Source organism: Nomascus leucogenys, chromosome 21 (assembly GCF_006542625.1).
Source record: "Nomascus leucogenys isolate Asia chromosome 21, Asia_NLE_v1, whole genome shotgun sequence".
Classification (NCBI taxonomy): Eukaryota; Metazoa; Chordata; class Mammalia; order Primates; family Hylobatidae; genus Nomascus; species Nomascus leucogenys.
The window spans coordinates 24191155-24205641 of record NC_044401.1 but is presented as its reverse complement, the minus strand read 5'-3'; the positions used below and the strand labels follow the sequence as shown (position 1 = coordinate 24205641).

The window sequence follows — 14487 nt, the reverse complement described above, 5'->3', positions numbered from 1 at the left end:
TTTCAAAATAAATATTTAAAAAACACAGAATGTACTTCACTTATTCAGCTTACCTTTTACATTTACTTTACCAAAATCCTTTAAAAAGAGAGAACTGGTTTTCTATTATTTAACATATATTCACATTACTTAAACCATTCAAATTAGAAATAATGAAAAATAATTATGAATGTTCAGTAGAATTTATCTGCAGGATTTAGAAGACATTAAATTGCCTTAGTATGTCCTCCTGTAACCAACCCAGGTTCAGCTCCCCACTGCTTGAAAGCCAGACAGGAGAGACAAGGGTTAGTAGGAAGGAAAGCAGGTTTATTTGGAAAGCCAGAGAGTTAGCAAACTGAGCAGATGGTGGACTATAATCACAGATTAGTTCACCACCATCTCTGAAATGCATAATTGTAAAAAATAGTGTGTTTTTGTTTTTTGGCTGTTTTTAAAGTTTTAAAAATATTTTAATCAAACATATATGTATTTTAAAAATTAATGTCATAATAAAAACATGCAAAACGATTTATTTGGTTAACATATGCTTCTCTATGTATGATCTGAAAAAAAATTTTAATTTACTATAGGATTTTTAAAGGGAAACTTGGTATGGGAAAGATACAGGAGTGGTACAGGGTGCAGCGTCTATGTGTCTTTGTTCCAATGTCTTATCTTGGGTAATCATCCATCTGGATGTCAGGATGGCATTATTTTGACTTCAGCCCCTTGGTGGTAGACTAATTCTTTGCAACCCCCCTTAAGCAGGAGGATTCCTCAATCAGGGCTCCATTCCTGGTTTGTTTCCAGATTAGCCTCTGGAGTTTCCTAAGCAAGGACATAACTGATAAGTACATATTGCCAGAGGGAAGTGTCTAGCGAGGGACAAAGGATGAAGGGGTGAAATGAGAGGGAAAGAAGAAGAAGAAAGTAGGTGATTAAAATATATTTTTAAAAATGAGGTCCTGGTTACATTCCTCTGACTAACAATATATTTAATTATTGTATTTCCGAGTTTCTAAAATTGCAGGTTTTTGTTACTTACCTAATTAATTATTTAGCTAAATATGTTTATAAAAACTTTAGTTTAACTATTTTCATGATTTTGAAATGTAGACTTTGACACAGGCAAATATATGGACAGCAAATAGTTAAGTTTCTTAGAATTTTCCTAACTCTACTTTGATTTCCGAAGTTCTACAAGTGAAATTAGTTATAACAGAATTCTCTTGTAATTGTACAGTTTCGTCAACACCTTGTAAGAAGTGGGAAAGTAAGAAAGATTCATGATCAAATTGCAAATCGCTATGAAAGTACAAAACAATTTAGGATTTGAGAGTTTCTTAGAAGAAGAATTTAGTTATGAATTTTAAGGACACAGAGTAAGTTTTTTATTATAAATTTTAAAGTGAAATAGGAAAGTTTAATATATGACACAAATAGTTGTGAACTGAGGAATCAGAGAAGAGAGAGAGTATGGATATTTAATGTGTTTTGGGTAACATAAAGAACATGATGATTATCCTGTTGTGTAACAGGAAGTGACCAGATGATAGTTGTCATTATTTGGAAGAAATGGCTTTGGTATTTTATGACTCAATTTTTATAACAATTGATGAAAAGCGATTTGAGGTGATATTATTATTTAATGTACCAAATAAACAAATTTGATATTTATTACAAACAAAATAATTGGTTCATATTGTTCATGCTAAAATAAGCTATTTGTTAATAGCCTCATTTTAAAAATATGAAATACGTTTTTCTATTTTAATGGGTTCTATTCACAGGGGCAAGTAAATTTACACATACTTAAGCTACAAAGAAGGGTGTTTATAAATAGAATACTTCACTTTGATTGAGCAGGCCATTTCATTTTAACTTAAATGTCCTGGGAGGTAGTAACAATTTCTATCAGATTTTTATTCCTTGCAGATTTAATCTTCATTTCTGTTTTTAGAATTTATTCTTTATGATCCATTTTTTATTTTATCTTATACCATTATTATTAAATATATTAGCACATTTGGTATTTCTAATTTTAGTTGTAAATTACCACTTCTATAAGTGATCATTTGTTTCCAGAACTATTTTTTCTGCATACCTTATTATTTTATTAACCATGGTTTTAAAATAATCAAATACAAATTTCTAGAATTATTAGACAAAATATAGTAAGCAGAAATAGCTATTTTTACTGATTTTTTGTTGTGTTAAACTACCTATTGAGTATAATTTTACCTTATGTATAACTATGTTATAATAATATGGTAATTGGGTACAGGAATATTTGTAAAAATTACTTTATATTGTTTACATTATTTACATTATTTTCAAATATTCATGGTTTATATAAAATTATAAATTAAGGGGAATAATTAGAAAGGCCAATGAAATTTAAATAAAATTCACAGATTAAGTACCATAAAATAATCACATAATTCAAATGTCCTTTTCCTGAAGGACTATCAATCCTAAATATGAAAATAGAGGTTAGAAAAAACATCCTTTAAGTATAATAGCTTTAAATATTATCTTTGTTCCTAGCATTATAAAATTATCTTCTCCATTACTTGTTTTTAATATACTAACATCATAAAGAAATGGGGATATGATATCATTTATTTTTTATATTAACTTTCAATCATAATATAAAGATTCAAATATTGGTTCTCTAATGTCTACCCAACCTTTGTACAATTTTAAATGATCCAGTAACACTAAAGCATTTAGATTAATGGTTACTGTTTTAGCAACCTCTCTTCTTCAAATACTTACTGTGTTCGTTTTCACTAAACCTGAAGGCAATACTCACATTAACAACATTTTTATGTATTTTAGAAATAAACTATGACTAAATTGTCAGTAGGTTAACTACCTGAGGAATAGTTCATACTGGGGAAAAATAAAATCAAAATATGTTTTTATTTTCCAATTAACTACTCTAATTATTTGAGCAAATTAAGAATGATATATTATTCCAGGATACAATATTATCTTTTCCATTCAAGGTTAAAAATATAACTTGTGATATTTAATTTTGGTTAAACATTTACACTTATTTTAACTATTATATGAATATATGTATATGACATATATAAAACCATTATAGGTATTCTACATGGACATACTTTCTCTTACATAATTCATTTCATATATTCTAGATTTTAAAAGACCATATTATATTTAAACATTTTTGAAAATATAATATATAAAGATAGCATATAAAAATTTCCAGATTGTTGTGAAGCATCATATTTCATTTTATATAAAGGATACCATCCTAAATATTATATATATTTATAACAGTTCAACTTGCCTTAAACATTATATATATATATACACATTATATATGTTATATATACATTATATATATACATTATATATATACATTTTATATATATATACACATTATATATGTTATATATACATTATATATATACATTATATATATACATTTTATATATATATACACATTATATATATATATGTATGTGTAGTCCTAAGGATGTTTCTGATCTAATTTACACATGCATATTTTCAAATATATCCTAAGTTGAGTTAATTCAATGTATTTATATTGAGGATATTATTAATATGACATGAGAGGACTCATTAGTGAAAATGAATATTTAGTGTCATACCATATAGCACCTTCATTGTGCAGAGTTGCTAAAACAGTATGGAACAAACCTCCTAAGGAAAATTTGATAGAGCTTTCCTATGCTTTTCCAGACCTATTTTCAACACTGCTAAAAGGGGGGAAAATTCAAGAAGGCACTGAAGAGACCACCTCACCAGAACCTGATGTTACTTCTCTGGATGTACATGCTGCAGCTCCATAGGAGCCAGGTTGGAAAAGTTTCTAGGAAAACAACATATTCATTTATAACATACATTTTTTAAATGGAAAGATATTTTTGTATGGAAATATGTCATTTTAGACCCCAGAGTTAAGTACATTAAAGTTCACATTTTAGTTTCCACTTAACATTTATTTCTTAAATGTTTTTTAAAACTCAATAAAAAACATTTGGCTTTTCAAAAATATGTTTGAAATGTAATGGTTTTAAAGCATGTAAAATTAGGTAATTAAAAAAGTCACATATCTGCTTTACATAAACCTAAAGAAAATCAAGCTGTTATGAATCCATTATAATGATAGAGTATGAAGTTAAATTATAAAATTTATATCAAAATTTTCAAGCTCTTTTGTGTATATTATATAACTGGCAGTGGACAATTTCTGTAATTCTTTTTTTTCTGTACTTCAGGCTCAAGGAAATGTATAATACTGCTCTTGGTTTTAAGTTCAAGTTTAAAAGTAATAAGTATTCATATGTTCATTTCCTAAGCCTAGGAGAACTCTGGAATACAAACCAGGGTATTCCAAAATGACCTTGAAGGGACATTTTTTTTTAACTGAAACTAATTTCGAGACCTAAATTTCATAGTCAACTTACTGTGCAATAACACACCAGAACTTATTCCTCCTATCTAACTATAACTTTGTATCCATTTACCAGTCTCTCACTATCCACCACCAGCCTCTGGTAACTACTATTCTCTTTTCTACTTTTATAAGATCAACTCTTTTAGATTCCACATATGTGTGAGCTCATGCAATATTTGTCTTTCTGTTCCTCACTTATTTCATGTCCTCCAGGTTCATCCGTGTTGCAGCAAATGACAGGATTCCATTCTTTTTATGTCTGAATAATATTCTTTTTTGTATATATATATTTTTTTCTTCATTCATCTGCTACCTATTGTATTCTATATTTCAAAATAGCTAGAAGAGAGGATTTTGAATGTTCTCACCAAAAAGAAATGATAAATTTTTGAAGTAATGTATATGCTAAGTACTCTGATTTGATTATTATACAGTATATACATATATCAAAACGTTATACTGTGCCCCAAAATATATACAATTATGTGTCAATTAAAAACAAAACAAAAACACAAAGATTTTTAATATCCTAAATTTCAGATTTTATATATTAAATGCTTTTGAAAGTGTAGTGACTCTGTTCAGAATATTGAAATGTGCTGGGGTGATAGCCGTTCTGTGAATAGAAGATGCCCATAATGGTCACAAGTGCAAATGATGTGTTTAAGAACATAAGCAGTTAACAGTGTTAGTGAGACTAAACTGTCTAGTTGTCAAAACTTATTCAAACATAAAGTAAATAATAATGTAGGGTTCTTTCACTTTTATAATGAAAGCAAAGTTGACTGTTGTATGATAGAGTATGGTATTGATTACTGTAGTCCCAGCTACTCAGTAGGCTGAGGTGGGAGGATTGCTTGATCCTGGGAGGTTGAGGCTGCAGTGAGGCTAGCAGCCTATGTTATGCTGAAAAATAAATTGAAACAAGTATCTGCAAAATGAAATTTAAGGAGATAAGAAAGGAATGAATTTGAGATGTTGGAAATTATCGAAATGTAAGATGAGTTTTGCAATTTGTGATATATATGATATATCAATAATGTTCTAATAGATCATAAATTGTATTATATCCATCAGCGAATAAACATGCTGTAATATATTTATCCCTTTTTAGCTACTACACATTTTTCTATAAAATTCCTTGCAAAGTTATCTATATGTTGTCTCGGTTAACTCTCCGTGAAAGAATGGTATGTACTCACCATATTCTCTCACAAAACCATGCTAGTTAGACTTTTGTCCCACCACTCCACCAAAACAACTCAATTCCAGATCATTTATAACACTCACATTGTCTACTTTAAAACTTAATGTTAAACCCTCATCTTACATGATTTATCAGCAGCTTTTATCATACATAATAGCTACCTCTTTTTTTAAACAATTGTATCACTTATATATTTCACTTTATTTTTTTTCCTTTTACCTTTTAAATTTCTCTGGCTTGTTTCTCTTCCATTGATCAGAACTTTGATTCAAGTATTACCATATATGGTCCATATGATCTTATTTAGTTTCAAGGCTTTAAATCTGTTAATGAATCCTGAATTTGTATTTCAAGCCTTGACTCCCACTCTGAACTCCGACTTGTTTATTTAGTACTGTACCTATTCAGCTGGCATGTCTATCAGGCATCTTATCCAACATATCTAAAACTGAACACCTTGGCCGGGCGCAGTGGCTCACGCCTGTAATCCCAGCACTTTGGGCGGCCAAGGCGGGTGGATCAAGAGATATGCAGTTTTCTCATCTGTAAGATAACTCGATATTACCTATCTTTCTAGGTTTTTTGGAGGGTTAAGTAAAATGGAAAGATCAAAAGATCAAGAGGTTGAGACCATCCTGGCCACATGGTGAAACCCCGTCTCTACTAAAAATACAAAAATTAGCTGAGCATGGTGGCGCATGTCTGTAGTCCCAGCTACTCAGGAGGCTGAGGCAGGAGAATCGCTTGAACCTGGGAGGCAGAGGTTGCAGTGAGCCAATATCGCACCACTGCACTCCAGCTTAGGTGACAGAGAGAGACTCTGTCTCAAAAACAAACAAACAACAAAAACAAAAACTGAACACTTTATCTCCCCACCTCGGTCTGTTTCTTCTACCGTTTTCATTGTTTTATAATTTCAGCATTTCAGTTATTCTAGATAAAAATTTGGAGTTCTACTTAATTTTACTTTTTCTGAAACTGTATTTTCAATTGAGCAACAGATATCCATGATTTTATCTTAAAAATATATCCAGAATTTGATTGACTTTTACCACCAGTATTGCAACCGGTCGGGTCCATGATACCATCATCTTTCTCCTAGATTAATAAAATCATATTCTAAGTGGATTTTCTGATTCCAAATTCACCTCCATTCCCAATAGTCTGTTTTCCTGTATAGACCTGTGCTGTTCAATACGGAACTCCAGAGTTGATGATTCCTTGAAATGAAGTAGTCTGCACGCACCCTGTGTTGTCTGAACTGCAAAGCCAGGCCAATTCCATCGTCAGCTGACTCATACATGATCAAGGCTAACAAAAGTTGTGTAAGCCATGCATTCGAGTTATAATTGATTACCGGCTTACTCAAATGTGTTACATGTGTTACTAACCCTACAAAATAAAATCATAGACCTGTGTTACTTTGGTCAGGTCACTTAACAATTCCATATGTAGTTTTCTCATCTGTAAAATAACTCGATATTACCTATTTTTCTAGGTTTTTTGTAGGGTTAAGTAAAATGATAATTTTAAAGCATTTAGTGCAGCACATTAATAACAGATTTACATTATAATTAAATGATGAAAAAAATATATGTATATCTGCAAATACCAATAAAATTAGTAGATTAAAGTTGTAAAATTTATCTTAAAGGCTAAAGAAAGGTGAAAAAGAATAAATATATGATCTTGTTACAGTTGATGAGCCTACATTGATACATAGTTATCAACCAGAGTTCATCATTTACATTAGGATTCACACTTTTTTTGTACATTCTATGGATTGAGATAAATTTAAAATACCATGTGTCTACCATTATAGTATCATACAGAGTATATTCCTTGCCCTAAAATTTCTCCATGCTCTGCTTGTTCATCCCTCACTACTGCCTAACCCTTGGCAACCACTAATCTTTTTCTGTACCACAGTTTTTCGTTTTCTAGAACATTATGTAGTTTCAATCATACAAAATGTAGCCTCTTAAGATTGGCTTCTTTCATTTAGTTATATGATTTTAAGTTTCATCCATGTCTTTTCCCTATATGATAGCTCGTTTCGTTTTTTTTTATTATTATACTTTAAGTTCTAGGGTACATGTGCACAACACGCAGGTTTGTTACATAAGTATACATGTGCCATGTTGGTGTGCTGCACCCATTAACTCGTCATTTACATTAGGCATATCTCCTAATGCTATTCCTCCCCCCTTCCCCCACCCCATGACAGGCCCCGGTGTGTGATGTTCCCCTTCCTGTGTCCAAGTGTTCTCGTTGTTGGATTCCCACCTATGAGTGAGAACATGCGGTGTTTCATTTTTTGTTCTTGCAATAGTTTGCTGAGAATGATGGTTTCCAGCTTCATCCATGTCCCTACAAAGGACATGAACTCATCCTTTTTTATTGCTGCATAGTAGTCCATGGTGTATATGTGCCACATTTTCTTAATCCAGTTTATCATTGTTGGACAATTGGGTTGGTTTCAAGTCTTTGCTATTGTGAATAGTGCCGTAACAAACATACGTGTGCATGTGTCTTTATAGCAGCATGATTTATAATCCTTTGGGTATATACCCAGTAATGGGACGGCTGGGTCAAATGGTATTTCTAGTTCTAGATCCTTGAGGAATCGCCACACTGACTTCCACAATGGTTGAACTAGTTTACAGACCCACCAACAGTGTAAAAGTGTTCCTATTTCTCCATATCCTCTCCAGCACCTGTTGTTTCCTGACTTTTTAATGATCGCCATTCCAACTGGTGTGAGATGATATCTCATTGTGGTTTTGATTTGCATTTCTCTGATGGCCAGTGATGATGAGCATTTTTTCATGTGTCTGTTGGCTGCATAAATGTCTTCTTTTGAGAAGTGTCTGTTCATCTCCTTTGCCCACTTGTTGATGGAGTTTTTTTTTTTTTTTTTTTTTTTTTTTTTTTTTTTTTTTTTTTTTTTTGTAGATTTGTTTGAGTTCTTTGTAGATTCTGGATATTAGCCCTTTGTCAGATGAGTAGATTGCAAAAATTTTCTCCCATTCTGTAGGTTGCCTGTTCACTCTGATGGTAGTTTCTTTTGCTGTGCAGAAGCTCTTTAGTTTAATTAGATCCCATTTGTCAGTTTTGGCTTTTATTGCCATTGCTTTTGGTGTTTTAGACATGAAGTCCTTGCCCATGTCTATGTCTTGAATGTTATTGCCTAGGTTTTATGGTTTGAGGTCTAACATTTAAGTCTTTAATCCATCTTGAATTAATTTTTGTATAAGGTGTAAGGAAGGGATCCAGTTTCAGCTTTCTACATATGGCTAGCCAGTTCTCCCAGCACTATTTCTTAAATAGGGAATCCTTTCCCCATTTCTTGTTTTTGTCAGGTTTGTCAAAGATCACATGGTTGTAGATGTGTGGTATTAATTCTGAGGGCTCCGTTCTATTCCATTGGTCTATATCTCTATTTTGGTACCAGAACCATGCAATGTGCCAAAGTCACAAGCATTCTTATACACCAATAACAGACAAACAGAGAGCCAAATCATAGTGAACTCCCATTCACAATTGCTTCAAAGAGAATGAAATACCTGGGAATCTAACTTACAAGGGATGTGAAGGACCTCTTCAAGGAGAACTACAAACCACTGCTCAATGAAATAAAAGAGGATACAAACAAATGGAAGAACATTCCATTTGCTCATGGATAGGAAGAATCAATATCGTGAAAATGGCCATACTGCCCAAGGTAATTTATAGATTCAATGCCATCCCCATCAAGCTACCAATGACTTTCTTCACAGAACTGGAAAAGACTACTTTAAAGTTCATGTAGAACCAAAAAAGAGCCCGCATTGCCAAGACAATCCTAAGCCAAAAGAACAAAGCTGGAGGCATCACGCTACCTGTCTTCAAACTATACTACAGGGCTATGATAGCTCATTTCTTTTTAGTGCTGAATAATATTCCGCTGTGGATGTACCTAGGATTTTTGAAAATAGGATCCTGTACATATTTTGGATATTTTCCCCAACTATTTTTAAGTAAGTATGAAGGCAAAAACTGTTTTTTTAATTGCACTTTGGCAAAGTTTATCTTTGCAAGACTCTTAAAATGGATATAGTCATCTAAAACTTGGAGTGTCTTATAGATCAGTTGTTTTCATATATACTTTATTTGCTTCTGTATGCTCTATGTGTCATTGAGGAAAATTTCTATCATTTCTTGTCAACTACCACATAAAGTTGATTGTGATTCCTCCACCCATATTCCTTTACAGTTCATGTGTAACCTTGGCATAATTTTGGCTGTCTTGAAACTTAGGAATCAGTGCATTGTTTAAGCTGTAGGAAGATATCTTAGTAGTTCTTATTGATGTTACTTTTTCTTGCCCTGAAGGTCAGGAGAAGGAATATTAGATATGTTTTTGAATAAGCCAGCTTTATGGAAAAAAATGCTAAGTATTTAAAATGTAATTACACTTTGATAAAAATAAATGAATAAAATCTTATATAGATTCGTTGTAAAAGGAAAGTCTTTATATTTGATTAGTGATGTTTCCTCTATCTTCAGATATGCCTCCTTTCACCACAAACTCAAGACTCAAGAAATTTGTGGGTATGTAGCAGATCTAAGATAAATGAAAATCTGGTCGCAGTTCTATTTATCAAACAAAACACCTATACCTAATTGTCTAGATTGTTTGCTAAGTAAAAATTAATCTGCATTGATGTACCAGAGAATTGGAATAAGGTACAAAAGACTAAAGGGCACCAGAAAAGTTTGATTGCCTGAACTGAGATTGGCTTTACTCACCCTGCAGTGTGTCTTTTGACTGTGTGCACCCTAAGTTGTGAGTGACTGGGACATTTGGAGGTTATGCCGTGGAGTCCTGCTATGCTGTTGACCATCACCATGTATGGCGTTTTGTTGTGTGCTGTATATCCCTTTTCATAATGCTCAATAAAATTGGTGTTAGATGAATCTTTTTGTCTGTTGCACTTGATTGCTAAATCAAACCCAAGAACATTGCTGCAGTTTTACAAGTGTACATCAGGTCCAAGGTAAATGAAAATCTGGCCCAGTTACTGATTGATAGATGGAGAAAAAATTGTAAGTTATTTTTCCACTTGTTTTGAATTTAATCCTAATAAAAAATTTAACTTAAATCGTAAAAACAAAAAATATTACATGAAACAAAAATAGCTATTAGTAGCAAAAGGTGTGCAGCATATAAAAAGGCAGTATAAATCTAGCTGTTGAATGATGGGCTGTGAATTCAAAATTTTGCAGTATTACTCATTAGCTCTGTGATTTGGGCCATATTACCTAATCACTCTATGCCTCAGTTTCTTTATTTGTAAAGTTAGGTTGATAATAATTAATGACATGATGGGACTTTTTGAGAATAAAATGATATTTTTATAAAAAGTATATATATAACATTGCTGTGTAAAGTTATCTATTAGCACGTGAAATTAAATCTCTAAATAATAAGGATTGTAAGCAGGTGATATAGGGTTACAGTGGGTAATAACTTAAATGACTAATATTAAAAGGTGGGCAATGTGTGTGGGTAATTTATTTTATTCCTTAAATACTTGACTAAATGCAAATACATTTTAAAATCATATTTATTTTTCTAACTTCTATTTAAATGTCAGTATTTTTACCACTTTCTTCTCTGCTTTTCCTCTACTGCTTAAATTTACTCTCTCTAGGACATCTCATTTATGGCTACCATGATCTTAGAAGGTTAAATACTTATCAAAATATTTTCTGTAGCCCAGACTTTTTCCTGAGGACCAGCACCATTTTCCTAATTGAGTACTGAAAATTAAAGTCTTAACATTAAACCTTTTGTGTTCACAAATTCAACATTCATAGCTTTGAAGTCTTTGTGTCCTTACTTTTCCTTAAAATTTATCCTTCTGTGCAGTGTCTTCTAACAAATAAAGTTCTATTCAGGGAGACCTCACTTTTAAAACTTATATTAACTTGTCATTATCTCAAATTACTGTGTTTAGCAGACGTTAAAGGATCTTGGACACCTGGTGGGTGTCACTTTCCCAGCTTCATATTGCATCTTTCCCCATTAGCCTAATGTTCCAACCACAATGCTCATCTTAGCATCTCATAATTTCTCGTGTGCTTCTGTATACCTATTAGAGGTTCTCTCATTCTCTAGTTATTGGATTGTCCAAGACTACCCATGCCCTAGTTCAAATACTAATGCCATGTCCTCACCTATAAAGTCTAGGACCTCTTAGGCAGAGACTCTGTGCCCCTGTAATACCCTTTGCACAATACTGGTATACTGGTGTAAGCCTCTTTGCCCTTGATGTTCTGAAAAATACTGAGTTGCATTTCTCTGTCTCATGAAGTTGCAGCTTTGTGAAGTCAGGAACTGTGTCTTTTTCTCAGTTGTAATATATTAGTTCATGGAAAAATCACTGTGAGTATTGGATTTTTAAAGTTTAACCAATGAAACAATTAAGCAATGGAAGTTGAAGAGAAATAAATCATCATTATTCTTGGGTGGTAATCTTCCGAAGATATTCTTTTGCTTAATATCTAATTATCTGTTAACTCTTGAGTCTCCTGATTCTATAAAATTATTTTTGAGTATTGCTGTTTTAGGGTATATGTCCAAGTTCAACTTCATCCACTTTTCATTACTGTATGTATTTATATTGCTATGTACACATCATAATTGCCTTTTCCATGTTGACATGCCAGTTTTTCACTAGTGTCTATTATGTCTATCTAGATCTTCATTATTAAACATTTAAATATTTTTTATCGGAATTTGTTATTTAAGAGAATTAGTGATGGCTAATCATAATTTTCTTCTCATTTAACCCAGCTTTTTCTTTTATTCTTTTTGTTTATTGTTTATGAATTATATTTAGTGTTGACTTCTTTGCTTTTTTTTTTTTAGTTAAGAACTGATATTCAGCATTGGCAGTGGAATTATGATAGTGAAAATTATTCTTATTCCTTAGTTGCTTCACTGTTATAGATTTTATTTTCAAGAAAAAAATAATTGAGAAACTGTCTAGTAGAAAGTAGGTTTTCTCCAGCATGGTCAGTAATAGTCTGCCAACCAGAGACTAGCCCATAGTCTATACTTTTTTATACTGTATTACTTTTTACCTATTACTTGATTTAATTATTTGTTCTAACATACCTTATACTATATTAGTGACATAAAGAAATCAAAATATGCCTTTGTTAAGTTTTTTATTTTTGTATTAATTGAAGATAAAGTTATTTCATTGATCAGCAGCATTTACAAAATAATCATTACTAACAACTCAGTTATTATTGCCTCCTAAATAAAAAGGCACATAACTCTTTGCTAAGAGAATTCAAGTATTTGAGAGACAATCTTTGACATCAAGATGCTTATATTTTCTATTAAGAATATAAACTCTGTAAATCATCATCATCATCATAGTTCTGGTTTACTAGTATCTTATTTTATAGTTTATTAATTATCTTCACTTGTGAAGATATGTCATAACATCTTCATAATAACTCAAGGGAGCCATATTATGTCCTTTATGGTCCAATATAGACCTGAAAGTCAGATAAATTTAAGCAACTCATCTGATTTTTATTCAAATCAGAGTACCGAGGCTGTGGATTAAATCATATATTTGATTGAAATGTCCAAGTTATGTTATGCAGTTTCTTCTTTATTTATAAAACCAGAGGATGATACACTATAGAGTATGTTATTTATGCAAACTGAATATCATAGGTCATATATTATAGCAGTTGAGAGAAAGAAGCTATCTCTATGGCCTGCAGTAGTCATGAAAATTAGCATGGTCTCCAGGAAGGAAGAAAGGTAGGAGTTAAGGAGTTGACTTACTGTTTCTCAGCAACCTAGGAAACTATGGTGTACTTGGTTTGATGTAAGGACAGACTAGGTGGGTATACTTAATCTTGACAGTCAAGGTTCTTGGAAAATTTAATTATTTCTCATCATTCAGCCTGGGTACTTCTCCTCTTGTTCTCCATTGTACTAGGAAGAGACCATCATCATTAAGCATTCCTCACTACACCCATCCAGACAAGAAGGTGAGCTACTTGTGGTCTGATGCGTGTTAAATGACTTGATAAGCACTGCCTAGTACAGTGCCTAGTACCGAATAGCTGTTTTCTAAACTTACTTTCTGCTATAGTTTGGATGTGTCTTGTTCCCACTGAAACTCATGTTGAAATGTAATTGCCAATGTAATGGTATTGTGGGGTGGTAGGGCCTTTAAGAGGTGTTTGGATCATGAAGGCTCTGCCCTCATGAAGGGATTAGTGCAGTTCTCACAGGGCTAGCTTAGTTCTTGTGGTGCTGAGTTAGTTCTTGTGAGAGTAGGTTATTATAAAGAGGTTTGGCCCTCTTCGTTTCTCTTTTGCTTGTGCTTCTTGCCTTTCTGCCATGTTATAACTCAGTATGAAAGACTTTACCAGATATTGCTTCCATGCTCCAAAATTGTGAGCAAAATAAAGTTATTTTCTTATAAATTATCCTGTCTCAATATTGTTATAGCAACTGAAAATGACTTTCTGTTACCCAGTGTTAACAATATTTGACCTTTGCCAGATGTATAGTTTGCAAAAGTTTTCTCCCATTTTGTAGGTTTTCTATTTACTTGGTTGATAGTTTCTTTTGACAGAAAATCAAATACTGCATGTTGTCGCTTACAATTGGGAGCGAAATGATAAGAACACATGGACACACAGAGGGGAACAACACTTTAGTATGCCACAGTGTCTGTCTATGGAGGGTGGGAGGAGGGAGAGGATTAGCAAAAATAACTAAAGGGTACTAGGCTTAATACCTGGGTGATGAAATAATCTGTTC

General features: G+C 32.4%; 1 protein-coding gene across 4 annotated transcripts in view; it reads left to right on the top strand.

Annotated features, from left to right (window-relative positions):
* The window catches only part of EPHA6 (EPH receptor A6), a 963391-nt gene that overhangs the window by 119741 nt on the left and 829163 nt on the right, over positions 1 to 14487 (top strand). Inside the window, exon 1 of one of the 4 annotated variants that reach the window (XM_030801994.1) lies at positions 3802 to 3834. The exons of the other annotated variants lie outside the window; for them this stretch is intronic. Within the exon in view, the coding sequence (XP_030657854.1) occupies positions 3805 to 3834 (30 nt within the window). The 5' untranslated portion in view covers positions 3802 to 3804. Of the gene's footprint in view, positions 1 to 3801; positions 3835 to 14487 lie in introns of those variants that run through there. 4 annotated transcript variants of the gene reach the window in all.